We start from the raw sequence: 25,341 nt of genomic DNA, 5'->3' as shown, positions 1-25,341 counted from the left end.
CACTGATCAGGTTATAAATGTAAACAAACCTTTTAGCTCATAATTCAAATCTCTTAGCTGGAATAAACAAAAGCAAAACTCAAGTACAGTCTCACCTTCCAAGGAAATACCAGGACTGGCCAGAATTAGGATCTGCTTCCAAGGACTTTTGGAGATACTGAATAGCATAGCTTTCCTTGGTGGCTTTATCTCCCAGAAGATCCACAGTGTGATGCATCCAACCTATAGCAAATGATTAAAAAGTATTTACCTAAATGACTTAATTGTTCTTCAATTTTTTAAGAATACCAAGCAGAAAACATGTAAGTAAAAATACTCTTTTTTCAGTCAATTTATTCATTTAGTTTGGCATACACATTCCCAAAATTTAGAACTGCTAATTCTGATCATAAGGAAGTCTGTTTCTCACAGGAAGATATAGTCAAACCTATAAAGAACTTTATCCCAGAGAAACTGAAACGATATTAAGCACTGATTTAACACTTAGTAGATTAAACTACAGTTCCTCTTTTCTACTTTTGGTATTTGAAAAAATCCAAGTTACGAAACACAGAATATAAAGATGTTCGATCTTATTCAGTGCTCTATGTAAAACTTTATGTACATTTTAAGACTCTCCAAGACAGTCTATTAACCCAATGCTTATTTCCAAACAATAAATATGATACTACTGAATCAATGATAAGCTCAGAGTACAACACACACATATAACCCTACCTCACTGGCACTGGCCACATATGTTCACAACTTATCTAAAATAAGAACTATAAAGCATTCGGCAATTATTTAAAAAAAAAAACAAAAAACCCAAGGCTAAGAAAAGTATATTCAAATGGTGTAAATAAAAATGGTATAAAATGTGTACCACAAATGTTTAATAAATAAACTTAGTGCATAATCTCAATTATATGCAGAATCTCAAAAAACTGAATACACAGAAGCAGACAGTAGGATGGTGGTTACCAGGAATGGGGAGGTAGGGGAAATGTGGAGATACTGGTCTAAGGGTACAAAGTTGCAGTTATGTAGTATGACTAAGTCTAGAGAGTAATGTACAGCAGAATGACTATAGTTAATAATACTATAACATATATACAGGAAATTTGCTGAGAGAGTAGGTTTTGGGTGCTCCCACCACACAAAAACAAATGGTAACCACGTGAGGAAATGGATCTGTTGATTAGCTTGCCAAAACTATTCATTTCACTATGTATAGGTGTATCATGTTGTACACCTTAAATATGCACAATTTTTATAGTATGGAAGAGGGAAGAGGGAAAGAAAAGGAAAGGGCTACATGTAAGCAATCAAAAGACTGAATCATGGAATACTGACTGTATTCTAAAACCTTTGAGAGACACAGGAATAATTTGGTTTAATTTGCTGGGGAAATCATATTTCAGTTGTGGATCAATTCAAGTGCATAAAATCAGCTCTGTTCTTTGTGTATAGTCCATATTACATATAACAAAGAAGGACCCTTATTTTCTGACATTTATTATAGTTGCTGTGCTCCAAAAGGTATTTCAAGGAGATTGAGTTACTATGTTTTATGGAAATACATGTCAATCACACGTTTATGTTTGCTCATCTGTTCTCTGTTATCCCCTATTACTATTAAGAATGGAACCTAGAAAAGAAGCTCTGAAAGGAGCTGCTTAAGCAGTAATGACAAGCAAGCAGAAGGACTGATGTGTAGGCTTAAGTTAGACTTAATTAGGAGAAGTGTTTTTTCCTTTCAAAAGCATGATGTTTACTATACTTACACACTCTGAAATATGGTAAGCCAACGCTAAAGAGGACAGGTGATTCAGACATAATCCAAAACTATTTCAATTTATTTCCTAAATTTAAAAGGTGTATGCATTTTTGCTATTGACATTTTCTTCACTGCATCTAAAATGCACAAAAACTTATATTGTGGATTTAAAAAAAAGTTCATATTCAAATATTAGCTGAATGAGTAAGCTGCCTTATGCCAAAGGCATCACTTTGTTCTTTTTACTTAAGAACACAAAAAACTTCTTTACTAGTAAGCTTGTTATAAATTTTTTTAAAGATTTCATTTATTTATTTGAGAGAGAGCCCGCATGCATGCAAGTGGAGGGGGGACAGGGAGAGATAAACTTGTTTTAATTTAAAGATACAAATGCACAATACTCAAACATGATCTTTAAATTTACTAAAACAATATTCAAATAGATCCATAATTTTTGAAAGTATGGATAACTCAAGTAAAATTTTAACCAGAGATTAAATTAAAAACAAAACTAAAGATGAAAGTTTTATATTAAGGCAATGTGCTTAGTTTGTATAATTAATCATATGATATGTATCAATATCATGATGATCAGTGATAAAATCTAGGCTTAAATGATTTTAAAACTATATAAGAATAGTCACATTTATGAAAATATTCATATTACTACACATTGGTTAAAAATTAAGAGTAAATTATTTGCCCAGACCAAAAACAAATAAACAAAAGCTGGGGGGAAAACCCAAATAACAAATACATACAGGAAACATGACTCAGTAACTATGTAACAAAACTAATGTAGGGAACTCAATCACTATCGTCTTGGTCAAAGTGACATATTACAACCAAACGGCTACATTTCTTCATCTTTAACATCAAACTAGAATACTACATGTGTACAAAAACACTATACTGTTAGATATTCCACAACTTTTAAATGAAATGTTTCAGTTAATCTTATTGACAGAGCTATGAAAGCAAGCTCACCAACCACCAAGTGACTCTAGATGAATCACTTAATTTAGTGCTAAGCGTATGTAGCACAAAGAAGTATTCAACCTCCTTCACCCACAGGTTAAGTACTAGAGAATAATTTCTGACAATTTAAAAGGACTAGCTACACTGAAGAACTGAAATGAGATGGACAGTGCTTGGCAGAAGGTGGAAATATGCTCAGTTCAGATTAATTCTATCAACTCTGGGTAAAAGCAGGAAAAAGAATAGAATATATGAGCCACATATTTGCCATCCCTGACACGTAAAAATCATAAAGAGAAAAACTTATAATACACTAAATGTACACTATTACATACCTAACTGTTGTAAGACAGTTGCCTTTACTTGTGCAGAAAGGTTTTCCGTCTGCAAAAGTTGTTCATAAGCTTCCTTTGCAGAATGATACTTCCTCTAAAAAAAGCAGAAAAAAGATATTTAAAGAAAAATAAAATTGGTATCTTTGAAGAATCAGCTCATATATTACGACTTACTGCATAATATTAAAAAAAAAGATTTACTACATAATCCTGACAAAGTATTAAAAGATGCCCTAATTTTAAGAATGTGCTTCATCTCAATTGTTAAAATCATCAACTTATTTAATAACAAATAATTTCACCTTTATTTCATAACACTGATGAAGCAAGAAAAATATTCTACCTCCAAGTGCATAATCCGTTTACCTAGAAAAACCAAGTTCCCAAGGAACTTAATATAAATAATAGAGTATACACCAAAAACTCTTTAAAAAATCTAAATGCAAAAGTAGTTAAAATCTAAGTTTAAAGGATACTGGTATATATCCTATGGAAAAAAATTACAATATGTATGATTTTAAAGATACCAAATTTCCCATACTTAGAGAGTAACAGCATTCACAGTATTTAAAGGTTCCATAGGCAAATCTCTAAATGAAACCATTTACCCTCAGCCCCCTCCCACCAAAAGTACTAATGTGAAAGAAACCCATTATTGTTACAGCCATAAAGCTTAAGACTGTTCCTCCAAGAAAAAGGAGAAGGGGAAAAAGGGGTAAGCTAACAAAAGAAAACCTCATAAATATTACCTTTAAAACATACTCAGCAGAAAAATGGATTGAGGTGGCTTTTATTCATTATCAGCAATACTCCACAGCTGCCTGACAAACAAATCCTTCTCAACAAAACATGGGTATAGGGGCTCCTGGGTGGCTCAGTTAAGCGTCTGCCTTTGGCTCAAGTCATGACTGGGGATCCAGTCCCACACTGGGCTCCCTGCTCAGCAGGAAGTCTGCTTCTCCCTCTCCCTGTCGCTCCCCCACAGCTGGCTTGTGCTCTCTCTCACTCACTCTCTCAAATAAGTAAAATCTTTCTAAATAAAAACAACAACAACAACAACAACAACAACAAACAAAAAACCACAGGTAGAAATACAAAACTAGCTGTAGGAGCCTCAGGCAAATCACTGAAACTATGACTCAATATCCATAAAACAGAGCTAATACCCAATCTTTCCATCCGGAGTTGTTCTAAGGATCAAATGAGATAAGCAAAGAGCTGGAGAAACAATAAGGTGCTACATGAATACAGTATGTCAATACAGAAAAGATCAGAAAGAACTAGCCATTGAGAGTAACAGAAGCTACTACTTAAACTTTTACTCATCAATTAAATTAGTTCCCCTAAATATTAATCTGATCCCAAAAAGTCGTTTAGGCAATTAATACAAGGTAAGGACCAAGTTATCCAACTCAATTCCTTCGAATGGTATGCTAAAACATACTTCCAAACACGAACAATAATAATAATAATAAAATATTTTAAAAACTGGTTGCATCACACTGAGAAACATCAAGTTAGATTTCTACCTCTTATCATATATAGGCAGTTCAGAACCATATGAGAGAAAAAATGTAGGAGAGTATTTCCTTGAGATGGGAAAGAATTTCTCTGGCATGGCCAAAACAATACAAATCATAAGGAAAAATAAAGATGTGATTTGAAACACAAAGTGGAAAAATAGGCAATGAACACAAAAACCAACACATAAAGGTGAAAAACATGTGAACAAGTGTGTATCTCCAGAAATCAGAAAAATGCAAGTTTAAATGAAATATTATCACCTACTCATCAGATTGGCAAACATAAGTAAGTTGGGTAATCCAAGTCTTTTGGGGATGTGAGCAAAGGAAAACACTCATGCCCTGCTGGAAGGGGACTGATTCATGAAATTAGGTATGCAAACACACTACAATCCAGCAAGCTCACTCTTGGGACATACATACAAAAGAAACATTTCCACAGGTAATGCTCTAAATGGTACTGTTGATAGTATCAGGAACTGGAGTCAACCTAGGTCTATGTCACTAGGCAGTGAAAACATAAAATATGATGGATGCTTACACTAGAACAATATGCAGCAATTACATATGGCGTACAAAAAGCAACATGAGTTTATCTTTAAAGGTATTTTTAAGTTTTGCCTTTGGTAATGTTGGAGAAGCTGTTCCACAGGCAGTTTTCAGCTCTGGATAAAATATAAGCCAACTATCAGAAAGCCTAGAGAAACCAGTATCACGTAAAACCAGAGACATTAACCCTTAAGAAAAGGTTATGGTAGTGGATGAGTAACCCCCCTTTTACTAGGATTTTCACCTAAGCGCAGGACTTAACTGGTGCCTGGATGGCTAGAACTCAAAAGAAATGAGCAATCTCACTAGTCTGCAGAATCAGAGGACACACTTTGAAGCTATGACAAGAGATGGACGTGAGGGGAGAAATCCTAGGAAGGAGAGAATGAACAAAAGAGAACTCCAAATTCTGCGGTTAAACTCTGCCTAAATCTCTTATTGACTGCTGAACTATGCATAAACATGGCAGATGTCCAGCAGCCTAAAAGAACTAAAAAGAGATTTCAGCCCCTGTCAGCTACAGGGGTGACCACATTTAGAGTGTGCCGTGATCAAAATTAACTGGCTAATATAAAACAAAAACATCAATCTTCAGAAAAATAAAACAAAGTCACTCCAAAATGTATTATTCATGACAGCCCCAGGATAAAATTACCAGATTTATAAAGAATCAGGAAGATTTTATGCACATTCAAAAGAAAAGGGAATTATTGAAAATCAACTATGAAATTAGATGATGAAATCTGTAAATAATTTTAAGGCAGCCACTTTAACAATTCACGGACAATAAGAAAAATATAATCATAATGAGTGAATGGGTAAGAAATTAAAGCATGGAAAGAAAAAAATTCTAAAAACAATAAAAAGTAAATATAAATAAAATTCTGGTAATTTTAATTTAATTCTGGTAATTATAATAAAACATTTTCTAAAAAATGGTTTCTAAAAACTGAAAAATATCTGAAATTCAAAAAATCACTGGATAGAATAGAAACTGAATAGCAGATTGGAGACTTAAAAATAAAAGCCATCCAAAGATAAATGAGGCAATAACAGTCTATCATACATGTAACCGGAATCCAAGAAGGGAAAAAGAATGGAGCAGAAAAGATACAATATAATGGCTTAGACCTTCCAGACTGATGAAAAATATCAAATCCCATGTCCAAAAGACTAAGAAAACCACAAGTAGTATAAGTATAAAGAAAGAAACAGGGTGGCTCAGTGTGTTAAGCCTCTGCCTTCGGCTCAGGTCATGATCTCAGGGTCCTGGGATCGAGCCCCGCGTCGGGCTCTCTGCTCAGCGGGGGAGCCTGCTTCTCCCTCTCTCTCTGCCTGCCTGTCTGCCTACTTGTGATTTCTCTCTCTCTGTCAAATAAATAAAATAAAAAGAAAAGAAAGAAACAATCCCTGGGCACTTCATAGTCAAATTCTTAAAAACGAAATGGAAAGAGACCTTTGAAAAGCGCCAGAGAAAAACAACAAAATACAAAGGATACAACAAGAATGACAGCCAAGTTAAATATAATGGACTAGACATTCCAAACAAAAAAAGATGTCCAGAAAAGATTTAGAAAAGACCCAAAAATATACCGTAAGAGATGCGCTTTACATATAAACACACAAGAAGGTTGAAATAAAAGGATGAAAACGATACCATGCAAACAACTAAGCATTAGAAAGCTGAAGTGACCAGATTCAGATCAGATTAAGTAGGCTTCAAGACAAAGATTATTACCAGGGATAAAAAAAAATATTTCATAATGATAAAGAGCATCATGACGTAAGAGTAACAATAAAAGAGCTTCAAAATACATGAAAAGACTGACAGAATTAACACTGATACAACACTATTAACCTACATAATTTATTCCAATTTATTCCAATTTCACCAACTGTCCAAGAGATAATCCAAGATCCCATACTATGTTCAGGTTGCATGTCTCCTTATTCTCCTCCCATCTGGGACAGATCCTCTGTTTTTAATTTCCAGCACCTCGACACACAGAAAGTACTGGCTAGTTACTTTGAAGAATGTCCCTTGGAAATTAGTTAAGTACCACCTTGTGAGAGATAGTCATCTTTCCTCATTCATTGACTGAAATTCTCCATAAGTAAAAAAGTGTACCCTTTCTTCCATTTATTTGCCATTTATATTCACAATTTGTACTATCATAATTCATTTATAAATGAATATAAATAAATTCAAATATAAATATGCAATATAAATTCATTTATATTCATTTTCTTAAAGCATTTATAATTATTTATACAGAATTATTCATTTCAGTATGAGCTAAAACATTTTATTCTGTATCTTATATTTCATTATTATAATTGGTTTCTAAACTTGTATCAGATGTGTTGATTAGAAACCCTATCCCCTCAAGCCGACTCAATGAGGTAATAATTTTGTTTGCTAAATTTCTACTTAGTACTTTTACACCAATATTTATTACTGATATTGGCCCATATATTGCTTCCCTTTTGTACTATTTTTATCAGGTACACTTGCTTCAAACGGAGAAATGGGGAAAAACAATATTATGGTTCCTCAAAAAATTAAATGTAGAATTATCATAAAAATCCAGTAATTTCACTCCTAGTTACACATCAAAAAGAATTAAAAGCAGGGATTCAAACAGCTATTTGCACACTCATATTCATAGCTGCATTATCAATAGCCAAAAGGTGGAAGCCACACAAGTGTCCACCAATAGATGAATGGATAAACAAAATATAGTGTGTACATACAACAATGAAATATTATTAAGCCTCAAAAAAGAGTTAAGTTCTCATACATGCTACAACATGTACAAACCTAAAGATAATATGCTAAATGAAATATACCAGGCACAAAAAGACAATGAGATTCCACTTACATGAGATAGTTAAATTCACAGAGACAGAATGTAGAACAGTTGATTGCCAGGGGCTGGGTGGAAGGAGGAATGAGAACTTATTGTTTAATGGGTACTGAGATTCAGTCTGGGATGATGAAAAAACTCTGGAGATGAATGGTAGTGATGGTTCCACAATGTGAATGTACTTAATCACACAATAAACTTAAAAATGGCTAAAATGGTAAAATTTATGTCACATATATTTTACAATTAAAAAAAAGAAGATACGAAAGCACTATGGTTTGTAGTTAGTTTTTAGAATCAGGGATTTTGTTTCCATTATATTTTTGAAATATGCTACAGAATCATCAAGTTCAGAAAGGACTCTATTACCAAACACAAATGTCTCTCAAGTCAGATTAAAAGCTGCTAACAACTTCCCCCCTTTTATAAAGAGAAATGAAGGAAGAGAGGGAGAAGTTTTTCATTTCCATAGCTCTGGAACATGTATAAAGTATTAGAATTATTAGGTCTTTAAAGGCTTGGTAGAATTCCCCTGTAAAACCATCTGGCCATGGTGCTTTCTGTAGGGCATTACTTAATTTTCCCTATTTCTTTTACAGAAACTGACTTTTTATAATTTTCTAATGAGGTCAATTTTGCTAATCTATATTTCCCTGGGAAGTAGTCCATGTCATTAAATTTTTAATTCATTTTCACAGAGGTCTGCTTAGTAGTCTCGTATTATAGCTCTAATTTATTCTGTTTTCATGGTTACCTTATTTTGTGTGTTTTCTCTTTTATTCCCTTGATCAAATTACCTAGCAGATTATCTATTCTTAATTTTTTCAGAGAACTAAGGTTTTGATCTATTAATTAGGTCTACTGTTTTGCTTTCCTTTTCACATTATTAATTTCTTTAAAAAAAAAAAAAAGTTTTCCTTACACTGATTTTTGTTTTAGTAACAGATTTCCTTGCATTGAATCATTCTTGACCCTACATATTCATAGCATACTTACTGCATCTTTAAATATCAACTGGAATTTCTCTTTCTTCAGAATTTTTGGATTTCTATAATGCACATAAGTGAAATCAATCTACAGTGTTTTGGTAATAAACTAATGCTGGACAGTTAGAAGGGAAGGTTCAAAATGAAACTAATGATTCTTATAAACAGTGTTATTCACAACATTATTTTAACTATCCCTCAAGGGAAAAATAATGAAATTAGTTACAGTGCATTTATGCAAACTGACGTGATACAGCTCTACATGCACTGATATGGAATGATTTCCAAAATATAATACTAACTTAAACAATTTATGTAAGGTCAAGTGAGAACACACATAATTGGCTAATGTTTCAATAAAATTAAGAAAAATGAATATACATGCAAACACATAAATGGATCTGCTTATACATACATGGATTTCTCTGGAAAGATATGAAATGGGGAGGGGAGAGAAAAAGTCTGGGGAGGGGAATAGGCTGTTACAGAAAAGGAATGAGGAGGCTACTTCACTGTGTATTCTTTCAAGCACTTTCATTTTGGGTTATCTATTAAAAAATAAGTAATGCTTTAATAAAAAAAAATTAAAAGGGAAAATTCTGTATCTTTCATCTTTAAAGGCTAATTAAGAATTCAGATGGCAAACTGTTCAAGTTATTTCATTAAATTCAAGGAAAAGGCCAATTACTACTACTACTACTACTACTGTTATAAAAAAGTGGTTCTAGAGTCTCAGCTAATAAAATGGGAGAGGTAAATTAAATAACTGATAGAGGACTTCCCTCAAAGATGGCCGCAAAGTAGGAGGACCTTTGGCTCACCTCCTCCCATGAACACAAATAACATCACTATCAAATCATCTTAAATGCCCCAGATATCAACCTGAAGACTGGCAGAAAAAAACACCACAACTAAAGGTACAGACAAGGCAACATTGAAGGCAGAAAAATGTGAAGATGTGGTTTAAGGCAGAAACAGACAGTGGCTGCTGCAGACTGAGTAGAGCTGTGGTCAGGAAGAAGGGTGAGAGAGTGAGAGGGGCACACGGGAATGCATAAGGAAAAATCTCCCCAATGCCACTGGCTTGGAAAATGAGAGGAGCTGAATTTATGATATTTTTGCAACTGAGGGGCTTAAACCTGGAGTTTAAAGTATCAGTGACTGCACTGGGCTGGGCTCTGGGAGAGTCCAGAGGTTACTGAGGCTGTTCTTGGAGAAAAGGTAGGCAAACAACCCAGAGACATACAGCATGGAAACAATGATCTTAAGAGTGCCTGGAGCACACAACGGGGAGATCTGCTCTTCTCAGAGCATGCCCATGAGAGGCAGCATTCTGGGGAGAGACCTCTCTGGAAACAAGGCATCTGGCTGGCACCATTTCACTCCCCTACCACTCAGCAAAAGAACGGAGACACTACCAGCAGGAACCACTGCAATTCAGATATTGGCTGCCTAAATAACTTAACACTCAGCCCCACCCTGCCCCACCCCCATTCTGGTGGAACTGCCCCTTCTCAGTCACGCTTACCTCAGTCCCAGCACCATGGACCCCTCCCCCAAAAGACCAAAACAAACCCCTCCCCACACCACAGGTGCCGACGAGAAAGTTCTGCAGGGTCTCAGTTCCAGTGGAGGTGATGACAGGTCTCATTTCACAAGCAGAACGGAGTACAACTAGTTAAAACTTGCCACATTCAGGCCAGGGACCAAAACTGCCCAGGACTGGCAAAGAGAATCTCTGCAGATAACTGGCCTGAAGTTTAGAGCAGCCAGAACACAACAGCACAGTGCCTGTAGCACACACCAGAGACATTCCCTGAAGCACGAAACTCTGGGGCACGACATGACCTCTTCTTCGTAAGGCCATTACTTTCAGGTGCAGGAGACATAACTGGCTTTTCTAATACAGAGAAGAAGGCACGGACTTAGACAAAATAAGACAGCAATTTATCCCAAATGAAAGAACAAGATAAGGACATGCATGGCCAGAGATGTAGGCAAAACAGATATAAGTAACAGAACTGATGGAGACCTTAAATCAGTGATCATAAAGATACTCACCTGAACTTGAGAAAGAATGGAAGACATCAGTGAGACCCCCACCACATAAATGAAAGAGTTACAAAAGAATCGAAGATGCATTGTACAATAAGTGAGATTAGAAACATGCTTGATGCAATGAACAGCAGGCTGGAAGAAACAAAGGAATGAATTAATGTCTGAAACAACAAAGTAAAGGAAAGCAATGAAGCTGAACAAAAGAGAAAAAGAAGAATTATACAATACGAGAATAGACTTAAGGAACTCAGTGACTCCATGAAACACAGTAACATTTGTATTACAGGAGTCCCAGAGAGAGAGAAAAGAGGGCAGAAAACTTATATGAAGAAATAATAGTTGAAAACTTCACCTTACCTGGGGAAGAAAACAGCTATCCAGATCCAGGAAGCACAGAGAAGTCCCATTAAAGTCAACAAAAGCAGACCCACACCAAAAAATATAACTAAACTGGCAAAGTGTAGTAATAAGGAAAAAAATTTAAAAGCAGCAAGACAAAAGAAGACAGTTACTTATAACAGAAAACCCATAAGGCTAACAGCTCATTTTTCAGCAGAAAACTCTCCAAGCCAGAAAGGACTGACAGGATATATTTAAAGCACCGAGTAGGAAAAATGTGCAGTCAAGAATACTCTATCTAGCAAGGCTAACATTCAGAACAGAAGGAGAGACAGAGTTTCACAGACAAACAAAAACTAAAAGAGTTTGTGACCACTAAGCCAGCCCAGCAAAAAATACTAAATGGGGACTCTGAGTGGAAAAGAAAAACCAAAAGTGACAGTATGAAAGTAGGAAACACAAAAGCAGTAAAAATGAGTATTTCTGTTAAAAAAAATCAGTCAAGGAACACACAAAATAAAAGGATGTAAAATAACAACATATACCTAAAACATGGGGAGAACAGGAGTAAAGAACAGGTTCAAACTTAAACAGCCATAAAGTTAATAGACACTACTATAAGCAGATGATGTCATATACAAACCCAGCAGTAACTACAAATCAAAGAATAATAGATACGCAAAGAACTAAGAGAAAGAAATCCAAATAAGTCACTAAAGAAAACCAGAAAACCATGAAAGAATCATAAGGATCAGAGAAAATCTCCAGTAACAACCACAACACAAGTAATAAACTGGCAATAAACACATATCAATAATTACTTTGAATGAAAATGGAATAAAGGGTCCAATCAAAAGACAAACGGTAACAGAATGGATTAAAAAAACAAGATCTGTCTATATGCTGCCTAGAAGAAACTGGTTTTAGACCTCAAGACACAGGCAGACTGAAAGTAAGGGGATGGAAAAACATTTATCACGCAAATGGTTGTTAAAAGAAAGCCTGCCTAGCAATACTTATATCAAATAAACTAGACTTTAAAACAAAGACTGTAATGAGAGGCAAAGAGAGACACTTTATAATAATAAAGGGGACAATCCAAAAAGAAAATAGATTATAAATATTTATGCACCCAACATGGGAGCACCCAAATATATAACACAATAATAAACAGAAAGGAACTAATCCATAATAATATGATAATAGTAGGGGACTTAACACCACACTTACATCAATGACCAGATCAACTGAAGAGAAAAACAAAGGAAACCATGGTACAAGATGGATTTAACAGATACATTCCAAACCTTCCATCCTAAAAGAGCAGAATACACATTCTTTTCAAGTGCACATGGGACATTTTCCAGAACAGATTACATATTACGCCACAAAACAGGACTCAACAAAATCAAGAAGATCAAAATCATACCATGCCCTTTTTCTGACCCTAACGCTATGAAACTAGAAGTCAATCACGGGAAAAAAATCTGCAAAGACCACCAATATACGGAGGTTAAATAACCTGATACTAAATAACGGATGGGTCAACCAGGAAATCAAAGAAATAAAAAAAAAATATATGGAAGCAAATGAAAATAAAACACAAAGGTCCAAAACCTTTGGAATGCAGCAAAAGTGGGTTCTAAGAGGGACGTATACAACAACACAGAACTACTTCATGAAGCAAGAAAAGTCTCAACCTAACCTTATACCTAAAGGACCTAAAGGACAAAAAGAACCACAAATGAAGCCTAAAGCTGGCAGATGGAAGGAAATAATAAAGATTAGAGCAAAAATAAATGATACAGAAATGAAAAACACAATAGAAATCAGTGAAACGAGGAGCTGGTTCTTGGAAAAAAATAGATAAAATTAATACACCTCTACTCAGGCTTATCAAAAAGAAAAGAAAAAGGACCCAAATAAAAACACAAATGAGACAGGTAAAATAACAACCAACACCATAGAAATACAAACAATTTTAAGGCTATTATGATGAAAAACTATATGCCAATAAACTGGACAACCTAGAAGAAATGGATAAATTCCTGGAAACATAAATTACCAAAACTAAAAACAGGAACAGAAAAAACAGACTGATAACTGGCAAACAAACAGAATCAATAATCAAAAAACTCCCAAAAAACAAAAGTCCAGAACCAGATGGCTTCATAGGTGAATTCTACCAAACATTTAAAAAGAGTTAATACCTATTCTCCTCAAACAACACCCCCCCCCAAAAAAAAGAAAGAAAAGAAAAGGAAGGAAATCTTCCACATTCATTCTATGAGGGCAGCATTACCCAGATACCAAAATCAGATAAAGACACACACAAAAAAGAGAAATATAGGCCAATATTTCTGATGAAAACAGATGCAAAAATCCTCAACAAAATACTAGCAAACCAAATTCAACAATACATTAAAAAAATCATTCACCAAGATCAAGTGGGATTTATTCCTGGGTTGGAAGGGTGGTTCAATATTTGCAAATCAATCAACGTGATAACATCAACTAACAAGAGAAAACGGAAGAACTACAGGATCACTTCAAAAGACACAGAAAAAGCATTTGATAAAGCACAACATCCACTCATGATTAAAAAAAAAAACCTCTAAAAAGCAGGTTTAGAGGAATACCTCAATATAACGAAGGCCATATATGAACAAAACCCATACTTAACATTATCTTAAATGGGGAAAAACTAAGAGCTTTATTTCTATAATTAGGAATAAGACACGTATGTCCACTCTCACCACTTTCATTCAACACAGTACTGGAAGTCCTACTCACAGGAACCAGACAACAAGATCAAAAGTATCTGAATTGGCAAGGAAGAAGTCAAACTTCCGCTATTTGCAGATTACCTGATATATAAGAAACCTGAAAGAATCCACAAAAAAAAAAAAAATGCCAGAATTGATAAACAAATTCAGTAAAGTTATAGGATATAAAATCAATGTACAGAAATCTGTTTCATTTCTATACAGCAAACAAATCATTTGAACAACGAAGCAGCAGAAAGAGAAATTAAGGAATCAATACCATTTACGACTGCACCAAAAGCAAGATACCTAGGTATAAACCTAACCAAAGAAGTGAAAGACCTGTACTATGAAAACTATAAAACAGCAGTGAAAGAAACTGAAGATGACACAAACAAATGGAAAGACATTCCATGCTCATGTACTGGAAGAACAAAAATTGTTAAAATGCCTATACCACCCAAAGCAATCCACATAATTAAAGCAATCCCTATCAAAACACCAGCAGCATTTTTCACAGAGCTACAACAAACAATCCTAACATTTGCATGGAACCACAAAAGACCCTGAATAACCAGAGCAACCTTGAAAAAGAAAAGCTGGAGGCATCACAATTATAGACTTCAAGATATATTACAAAGCTGCAATAATCAAAACACTATAGTACTGGCACAAAAACAGACACACAGATCAACAGAACAGAACAGAAAACCCAGAAATGGACTTGCAGTTACATGGCCAATTAATCTTCAACAAAGCAGGAAAGAATAGCCACTGGGAAAAAGTCAGTCTCTTCAACAAATGGAACTGGGAAAACTGAACATGCAAAAAAAAAAAGAACTAGGACCATTCTCTTTCATCATACACAAAAATAAACTCAAAGTGGATTAAAGACCTAAAAGTGAGATCTGAAACCATAAAAGTCCTTAAAGAAAGCACAGGCAGTAATTTCCTTGACATCAGCCATAGCAACTTTTTTCTAGATAGGTCTCCTGACGCAAGGGAAAGAAAAGCAAAAATGAACTATTGGGACTGCAGCAAAACAAACAGCTCTGCACAGCAAAGGAAACAATCATCAAAACTATAAGGCAACCTACAGAATGGGAGAAGATATTTGCAAAGGACATATCTGGTAAAGGGTTACTATGCAAACTATACCAAGATCTTATACCATAGCCACCCTAAACACAAATAATCCAATTAAAAAATGGGCAGAAGACATGAATAGACACTTTTCCAATGAAGACATGTAAATAGCCAAAAGACACACGAAAAAGATGCTCAGCATCACTCACCATCAGGGAAATGCAAATCAAAACTACAGTATCACCTTAAACCTGTCAGAATGGCTAAAACCAGCAACACAAGAAACAACAGGTTTTGGTGAGGATGTGGTTAAACGGGAACCCTCTTGTACTGGTGGCGAAAATGCAAACTGGTGCAGACACTGGAAAACAGTGTGGAAATTCCTCAGGAAGTTAAAAACAGAACTACCCTATGATCTAGTAATTGCACTACTGGGTACTGACCCAAAGAATAATACAAATTCAAAGAGATACATGCACCCCTGTGTTTATAGCAACATTATCTATAATAGCCGAATTATCAAAACAGCCCAAGTGTGCATCAACTGATGAATGAAGCAGATGTGGTATGTGTGTACATATACACACACACACACATATATATATAATGGAATATTATTCAGCCATAAAAGAGAATGAAATCTTGCCATTTGCAATGATGTGGCTGCAGCTAGAGAGTATTATGCTAAGTGAAATAAGTGAGACAGAAAAAGCCAAACACCAGATGATTTCAATCATATGTGGAATTTAAGAAACAAAAGAGCAAAGGCAAACCAAGAAACAGACTTAACCTTAGAAAACTAACTGATAGTTACCAGAAGGGAGGTCGAGGGAATAGGCTAAATAGGTGTGGGGATTAAGGAGTGCATCTGTTGTGATGGGCACTGGGTGATGAATGGGAAGTGTTGAATCACTATATTGTACACTGAAATTAATATCACACTGTATGCTGACTAACTGGAATTTAAATAAAAACATTAAAAACTAACTGATAAAACTTTCCAAGAATAATTCTTAATATATTTACTTGGACAGATGACATTATATGGAGGAACAAAGTTAACTTTATTTAGAGATGGTGTGTTAATATACACAGAAACCTAAGAATCTGATTTTAAGATCTACTAAGAACAGGTGTTTGGGAGATGGCAACCCATTAAAATTATCCATACCTAAACAGACGTACCATATCATCCAGCAATTCCACTTGTCTGTATATTTTCAAAGGAAACAAAACCATATCTGAAAACAGATCTCAAAAACCACATCTCAAAGAGATAATCTGTACTCCCATGTGCAATGCAGCATTACGGACAATAGCGAAGGTATGGAAACAATGTTTAAGTATCTGTCAAAAGATGGATCAAGAAAAGTGCGCCTGGGTGGCTCAGTTGGTTAAGCGTGTGCCTTTGGGTCAGTTCATGATCTTGGGGTCCTGGGACTGGACCCCACGTCTAGCTCCCTGCTCAGTGAGGAGTCTCCTTCTCCATGCCCTTCCCCCTTCTTGTACTTCCTCTCTCTCTCTCAAATAAATAAAATCTTTAAAAAAAAAAAAAAGACAGATCAAGAAAATGTGGTATATAAATATAATGGAATAGTATTTCAGCCTTAAAAAAGGAAGTATGCAACAACATGGATAAACGTGAAAGGCATTATGCTAAGTGAAATAAGCCAGAGAAAGACAAACAGTGTTTGGTATCATATATGTGTAGGATCTCAGGGGGAGAGGGGATATATGAGGTGATGGGTGTGTTAATTAACTTGACGGGAGAAATCCTTTCACTATACGTATGTATATCAAATCATCACATTGTGCAGTTTATCTTACAATTTTATTTGCCAATTACACTTCAATAAAGCTGAAAAATAAAATAACCCAACCCAGATTTATCATGAAATTTAACCAAAAAAATCTTAAAGAAACAAAAAAACCCTACACTTCCATTTCTAAAATAGGCCTCCTTTTTGTCTTTCAAACATAAATTCAGTACCACAAAGCCACTATAGTTGGTAACACCTCTTTATTAGAATGACCCAGCAACACACACGCACTCCACTCCATCAGCCCCAACTGATTTTTATCACTGGCTCCTTCTCTCCATTCAGGACTCAGCCCAAGTAACGCTTATTCAGAGAGGCCTACCTTAATCACTCCTGTTAAAAAAGTATTCCCTCACTTTTGTCTTAATCATGGTCTTCCTGTTTAATCCTATGAAGGTAATGTGGCGACAGCGCCCTCAGCGCTTATAAAACAATAGTAAATTATTTCTATATTTATTAACAGAAGACTTTCTATATAAAGAAACTTTCACTGAACTATTTGGTTACCTAGCAGTAGCCACAAAGCATGTATGACTACTTAAATTTACATTTTAAAATTCTATATTCATAAATATAGTCATATAAATCAGCTGAAAGTAACTTTCTATAGCTAGGTAGAGAGGGAGGCATTTTTGCTTTTCTTAAATTTTTACCTAAAAATGAAAACCCTTGTTTTAAGTACTGGAATAGGGATTTTTCAATCTTTTCATATGCTTACAGTATCATCTTTTGTCATCTAATAATTATATACTCTGCTTGCCATAAATTTTGTTCTCATCATTTTGTTACCAAATGAAAGAATCAATGGAGGGAGGGCCCTGTCCCCACAGTACCTTCACAAGATTAAAAGATTAATACCAACAACTTCTCATCAGAAACAATGAAAGCCAGAGACAATGGAACATAAATTCCAAAGTGATCAAATAATAAAACAGAACCCCATGACCAGCAAAAACTCTCATTAAAAATAAAGGTGAGGGGCGCCTGGGTGGCTCAGTGGGTTAAAGCCTCTGCCTTCGGCTCAGGTCATGATCCCAGGGTCCTAGGATTGAGCCCCGCATCGAGCTCTCTGCTTAGCGGGGAGCCTGCTTCCTCCTCTCTCTGCCTGTTTCTCTGCCTACTTGTGGTCTCTGTCAAATAAATAAATAAAATCTTAAAAAAAAAATAAACAAATAAGGGTGAGAGGGTACCTGGATGGCTCAATTGGTTAAGCATCTGCCTTCGGCTCCCGTCATGATCCCAGGGTCCTGGGACAGAGTCCCACCTCAGGCTCCCTGCTCTGTGGGGAGCCTGCTTCTCCCTCTGCCTCTGCCTCTGTATCTCTCATGAATAAATAAATAAAATCTTTAAAAAAATAAATAAAGGGGCACCTGGGTGGCTCAGTGGGTTAAAGCCTCTGCCTTTGGCTTGGGTTATGATCCCAGGGTCCTGGGATCAAGCCCCGCATCGGGGTCTCTGCTTAGCAGGGAGCCTGCTTCCTCCTTCTCTCTCTCTCTCTGCCTGCCTCTCTGCCTACTTGTGATCTCTGTCAAATAAATAAATAAAATCTTTAAAATAAATAAATAAATAAATAAATAAATAAATAAATAAATGTGAGAATGGGGCACCTGGGTGGCTCAGTCAGTTAAGCATCCAATTCTTGGTTTTGGCTCAGATCATGATCTCAGGGTCATGAAATCAAGCCCTATGTCCAACTCCACGCTAGGCCTGGAGCCTGCTTCAGATTCTCTCTTTCTCCCCCTTGAAACCTCCCCTCACCTCTTTATCCCCCCTCAAAAAGCTAAATAAAGAAGTAAAAAATAAAAGTGAGAAAACTTCTGCTTCAGCTAGTAACAGACCAGTAATCTCACTAAGAACTAGAAAATTTTAGGGGAAAAAGAAAATCAGAACTTCTCATTTTGAAGGCAGCAGAGAGCACTGAAGTAATGAGAACAGAAGGAGCGAAGTCTCCAAGGAAAGAACAACTCTGGAGAGGGAGCTGAGTTCTGTAGCTGCTTTCACCTTGGGGCCTTTGCTGATTTGGCAAAAATCAGCAGTTGGCAAGAGGCTAAGATTAACACTGGCAGGTGAAGACTCCAATCCACAAGGTAATGAAATTCTCACATGAATCTTCTCAAGGTGGACGAAATCCCTAGATTAGTAGGGTATCCAAACCTGAGTGTGCATAAAGTCTTATTCAGTGGGCACACACCTATGTGTGTTTTGGGGGGGAGGGAGAGCAGATGGAAGTGTCCAGGAATCTGATGTTAATTTTTTCAAGCACCCCATGATAGCCCTGAAACTAAACAGACCTTACAAAAATAGATGTACAAATATAACAGTATTTTTCCCCAAAAAGTAGTTATAAAATTTATATTTGGGGTAAACTCTGATTACTTAATATTTTACTCATACCAACGTGTAACTGATTTTCCATCCCACTGCCAAGAATAAATGTCTATGTGTTATACCTTTTATCACACAACTTAGCAAAATCTTCCATACACAAAACCAAAATGTTCTAAAATTAAACTGAAAAGGTTTTTTCAAGTACAGCAACCATAAAAGGATTGAGATCAAGAGGTAACTCTACTATGCCTTTCAAATGGTGACACGTGGAAGGAATATTTTAATCTTAAGAACAAATAAAACTAAAACAATGCATTATAACAACTATCTATAAACGTTCTGCAAAGAAAACTAGGCATTCCACATCAAGAGTTAAGAGGAATCTTACATATAGTCATTAAAGGCTGCAGATACTTCAGGTTTGGAGGCAAAACGTATCAAATGAAACTTCCTAATATACAGCAAGTACTGTTTCACTACGTAAAATCTTGATCACATTTAATGCGTATAAAATATGTGAAGGAGATAATGCCCAGAATCCCATTAAATTGTATGTATGTCTGACTTCACTTACAATGATATGGGCGATCACTTTTAAGTAAGGTAAGTTAAAACACTTACCTGGGTTTCATATAAGTGGGCAATGTGAAACTGAACTGCAAAGATGATGGAAAAAAAATCAATACCAATATAATAGTGTTTGGGGTAAATTAAGTAATAATATAAAATGTCAAACATAAGCACAATCTACACTATAGAGATTAAATAATGAGACATAACTTTTATTTTTAATAAAACAATATACAAGCAAACACACTAAAGAACATGAACATAAGACGCCACATATGCCACATGTATTCACTGTTGGTCACTATCAAATTTTGTCAGTATAATTATTAAAATTTACATTAAAATCTACAGCAAGTGACTATACTCCTTACAAAGTTCAGATATGCAAGATGAAGCAAACAGAGAAAACGCCTATAATCTGTGCATTTCAAAACATGGTATTTAAACAGAGTTCCAAGTCAATATGGTAAAGCCAATATCTGATAAAAAAATATATATATATAAAAACCAAAGAAAGCCTCTAATTCCTTATACCACATTTCATAACAACATTTATAAAGAAGTCATAAAGCAGGATGATGCTCATAATAACACACAGAGGAAATGAGCTGTTGCATTTCTCTATCAGTTCTTCAGAATTATTAAAAAAAAAAAAAAAAAAGCCAAAAACCACTTAGAAGGCAAGAACAGTAACAGTCCCAAGATGAACAAATATGTCTGGAAAATCAAGTAAGAATATAGTTCAGCTTTTGTTTGCAGCTCTCCTTGATACTGCATCACCAAAGTATGAATGATTCAACAAAAGCCAACAATGAACCAGGAATCAAAACTGGATTCTAGTTACTTCAATACTGTAACTTTCATTCTTCAATGACAACTCTTTTTTTAATGTTCTATCTACCTGGATTTCATAGCTGGATTTCAGGAGTCCGGGAGCCTTTCAAATTTATATGCAAAAATGTTTGTGTGGATCCTTGAAAACAAGTTCCACAGGACTACCATCAAGTATTCACTGCTGGATGCACCATGAACTAACTCTCTCACTGATTCCTCTAACTGTAAGATGCACCTGGGAGGACTGTTAAAAATAGAGATTCCTGAGATTATGATTCAATGAGCCTGGAGCATGCCCTGCAAAGTCGCCTTTTTAATCAGTTCTGCAATGGACTCTTATACCTGTTCCCTAGACTAATATCTGGGAAGAACTAAACTAACTAACCATAAAGAACAAAACAAATGAAATACATGATGAACTTTAAAATCAAACATTTTTAGATCAAAAGTAAAACTGCATCTTTACATAAATAATTGTTAAATATCACACATTAACTAATCAGAGATGAGGCAAAATAAAAATATCTTTAGAAGATGAAATCAGCTTTTTGTGAACGATGCATAAAAATAATAATAAAAGTTCTACATATATAGATAACCTCTCTACCTACATCTGTTGAGGGCTTTTCTTATTTTCCAACCCCCTTTTCCAACACAGCTCTCCCTTCAGATTCCAGTTCCAAATTTTACCTCACTACATCAATGGAGAGAGACTGGGTTACAGGTTAAGAAAATGAGAAAGAGATGGAAAAATCTAGTCTCATCTTCCCCAATCTTCTTACTTCTCTAATAAAGGTGAAAAGGAAGAAAAGAACAGCAACTAGCTAGCATCCTACCATCACCCCAAACTTCCTCCAAGCTCAGTACCTTGCCCCTCTCTCTAGGGCTTTCCTATGCAATGAATTCCTAAATCCAGTGTCATCTTTTATAATGTGAAAACCACTACATATTTAAATTCTTCAAAGTCCTCTTCAAGTGGAACATAACCATACAACTAAGAAAAAGCTCCACTTGGCTAAGTCTCAATTAGAAGTGGAAATGGTTAACAAATATTGCTTTAAAAGGTTCTGAAATGAACTTTATTCAGAAACTATACATTATTTTTAGAGTTAAAAGAATTAATTAAATCTAGAGGAAACAATTTTATCCCAAGGGGCCATCATCATCACCATGCCACGATTCTACTTTTTAAAACACCAACTGTAATTAACCCCTCTTAAAAAGCTCTAGAAGCAGTAAGTGTATCTACTTACTTTTTAATTGCATAAATGAATTGTGCCATAAGATAAAAATATCTCATACAGACTTTTTTTAAAAGCTTACTTTCTTTTCTATAACCTTCTGATCTTTGCAGTATCACAAGTAATATGTAAGATTTCAAAGAATAGTCAAGGTCTCTGGCATACACAAATAGGTGATGATGTTAAAAATTCAAAGAGAAATAAGCTTTGCAAAGATAGTAAGAGCCTGGTACTTAAATAGTAATAGTATCTGGCTCAAAGTACTTAGTCTACATTTGTTAGTGCTATGTAAGACATCAGCCATTATTGTGGTTATCATGTAATCACATAGAGACAGCCTAAAATAAACTACCCAAATCAACTGAATTATAATGGCCTAATGTCTCTAAATAAAGCACATTCCCTTCCATCACAGTAACCAGCCTTGTAGCACAGAAAGTCCTGAAACCAGGCAAACTCCTCAGTCCTAGGAAAAACAGGATGTTGGTCACCCTCCCGCTTATTTCCTTTCTCAACAACCAACAGAGATAGAGACAGAGTAAACTTAAAGATGTATTCATTATGGTTCAAATCATCCTCTTCATGTTCAACAGGTAGTTTTCTGTCCAACGGTGCTCATTCTACAGATGTAGGTGCTCTCCCCTCAAGCAAGAGCAATGATTTACAACTGAGATTTAACTTCAACAGGACAGAATAAAATGAGGATTTACCAAAATATTTAGTTTGGCATTTATGAAACATCCCTCAGAAGTTATCATTCAAACTGACATATTAGTCAGTTATGAGAGTTTGCTTTAAGGTACTAGATATAATCAATCAAATGAAAAGGAGCTGTTTTCTCATTCCTATATAATTAAGGAAATATAAATTAACATTTCAGTAAGTTATCAGTGAGTTAAATTCTGTCTAATCTAATCTCATCTTAGAAACTAAAATATTGCTGCACTTGTTACCTTCCCAACATTTCTTCTGCCAATATACTGATCAGTTTCATTTAAAGAAAACAGAAATCTTTTATGTTTTCTCAGAAAACTGCCTCTAGTAGAAGTATAAGATAATTGATCTGGTTTAGATGATGATTTCATCCAAACCATGTCATAATTCATGTAATGTCAAGTTACATCCTAATTTCTATAGCCTTTTTCATGTACTCCATCATTTTCTCAGGCATTTTTAACACTGACACTACTTTTCACTTAATGACATTCTCTAGAGTTAGAACATGAGTCACTCAGAGCAAAATACTTTCTAAAACCTAAAATCCTTTGACCTGAAATTTTCATTAAGAATGATTCAACTTTTTAATACCTATTTTTCAAGAAAGTTCTAAAGAAATCCAGCTTGAACTCAATGAATATCCTTAAAACTTTTATTGGCTGCTTTATACTAAATATGCCAACGCATACTTATTGATAAACACATCATAATCAAACCAAACTGCTTCTGGAAAGACACACACACAAAAGTAGAAAATAATTGCCTGGGAAAAAAAAAAAACCCAGTGTAGCAGAAGATGTTTCTCACGCACATTCCTTTTTAATTAATTGAAAACTGTCGCTTCAAACTTTATATATATATGTAAAAGTACAATAAAAAACATCAAAGAATGCATTCATAATTATCAATCTTTTTTTAATACTACACAGCAGGAATCAGTGAGCTATCACTTAAGAATCTTTGTATACTCATTTTTCCTAAAAGACTGGTAAACCCCATTTTTAATCCCCCAATTCATCTACAATATAATTAATGCACAAATAATCAATCTTGTTCATTAGTACGGACAATTTTAATTCAACAATGCAGTTCACTGGCATATCTATTTTAGACACAAGCTTTTCACAATAATTGGTCTCACATGTTCCATTTGTACAAGTAGCCATGGCAACCAATACAGTTAGATCCAACAATTCTAGAAGAAAAATTACACAGGACCTTATCACTATCATCACTATCAACATCAGCATCATTACTACTATTTGCCATGAGGTGATCTGAATACATGTAGAAAACTATTATGTAAAAATACTTACTTTCAGCATTGGACAAAGTGCAGGGATTGCAGTCAACCAAAGCTAACTGAAAATGCTGCAAGAAGAGATGAGAAAATCAGTGCACTAAATTCAGTCATATAAATGTGTCTTAATTTTCAGGTATGTAAAGTTTAACATAATCATGAAACTACGCTATGCAAATAGAACATACCGGACAACCAACTAGAATCACTTTGTACATTTATTGCTGATAACAGGCTGCTGGGTTACTTTCTTGAGACAGCTGAGAATGGAGAATTAAAAACTTTATCAAGTTATCCTATGTATAACTGTTTTTATGAAACTTCAAGTAAACAGTATCAGCTATAGAGCAGTTTAAATAGTTTAATCATTACTTTAAAACTGAAAGTAAAAGTTTAATGGTATTAATGTCAGAATACCACCGTTTATCTCAAAATGAGACATGAACTTCAGAAACAAATGAAATATATGACAAAAGAAGGCTAAAACTATCTACCCTTATTGATTCTCCAATAATCATTTTATCTGGTGCTTTAAGATTTTATTTATTTGTTAGAGAGAGAGGGAGAGAGAACAAGCAGGGGGGAGGGAAAAGGAGAAGCAGACTCCTCACTGAGCAGGGAGCCTGCCGCAGGGCTTGATCCCAGAATCCTGAGTTCATGACCCTAGTCGAAGGCAGATGCTTAACCAACTAAGCCACCCAGGGGCCCCTGTACTTGGTGCCTTTTAAAACTACTTGAAATAGTAGCAGGAATGCATCAAATAGCCTATCTTGAAGTTCATCTATGAAATATAATTATCCTTTTAGAATGCATGTACTATTCTTTGTGTAGGCAATATTAAACCACTAACTTTACAATATCCACGTATAATAACATCGTATCAGCCTCACCAAAAAACGCATGTTAAAATTCAATGGATAACACTAATTTCTAAGAATACAAATCACAATCAAGAACACGGGGTAACATTTGACATCTACTTTATCAACATTAAACCTAGTGTATAAACTAAGAAAAAAAAAAGTACTAGAGTTGGTATAAAATCCTTAGGATAAAAAAAAGTAAATCTCTCTGAACTCTTCTAAAAATTATTTCCATACATGTATATTCAAATTTTCTGAGTCCCTATAAGATTTTAGCATTAAAAGTAATAAACACCCAAAGTGTAAACCCATTTTTAAAAATTGACCACAATAAGCTCACTCCTATCCACAATCCAAATATCTAAATAGTTGTATTTTTTATAACTACTGGACAAACTGAAAATTGACATGCATAATGACAAC

The 25,341-nt window shown here is 35.0% G+C and overlaps 1 protein-coding gene across 4 annotated transcripts in view; it reads right to left on the bottom strand.

The window, feature by feature from the left end:
• Positions 1–25,341, bottom strand: part of KDM6A (lysine demethylase 6A) — a 200,565-nt gene that overhangs the window by 58,429 nt on the left and 116,795 nt on the right. For all 4 annotated transcript variants that reach the window (XM_080794729.1, XM_080794730.1, XM_080794731.1 and 1 more), the window contains exons 7-10: positions 24,072–24,126; positions 20,015–20,049; positions 3,073–3,166; positions 96–222 (exon numbers count right to left, since the gene is read on the bottom strand). In XM_080794729.1, coding sequence (XP_080650855.1) covers positions 96–222; positions 3,073–3,166; positions 20,015–20,049; positions 24,072–24,126 — 311 coding nt within the window. The remainder of the gene's footprint in view (positions 1–95; positions 223–3,072; positions 3,167–20,014; positions 20,050–24,071; positions 24,127–25,341) is intronic.

The sequence above is a fragment of the Martes martes genome (assembly GCF_963455335.1).
Source record: "Martes martes genome assembly, chromosome: X".
In the NCBI taxonomy this organism is placed as follows: Eukaryota; Metazoa; Chordata; class Mammalia; order Carnivora; family Mustelidae; genus Martes; species Martes martes.
This window is presented reverse-complemented; position numbering and strand designations above follow the sequence as displayed.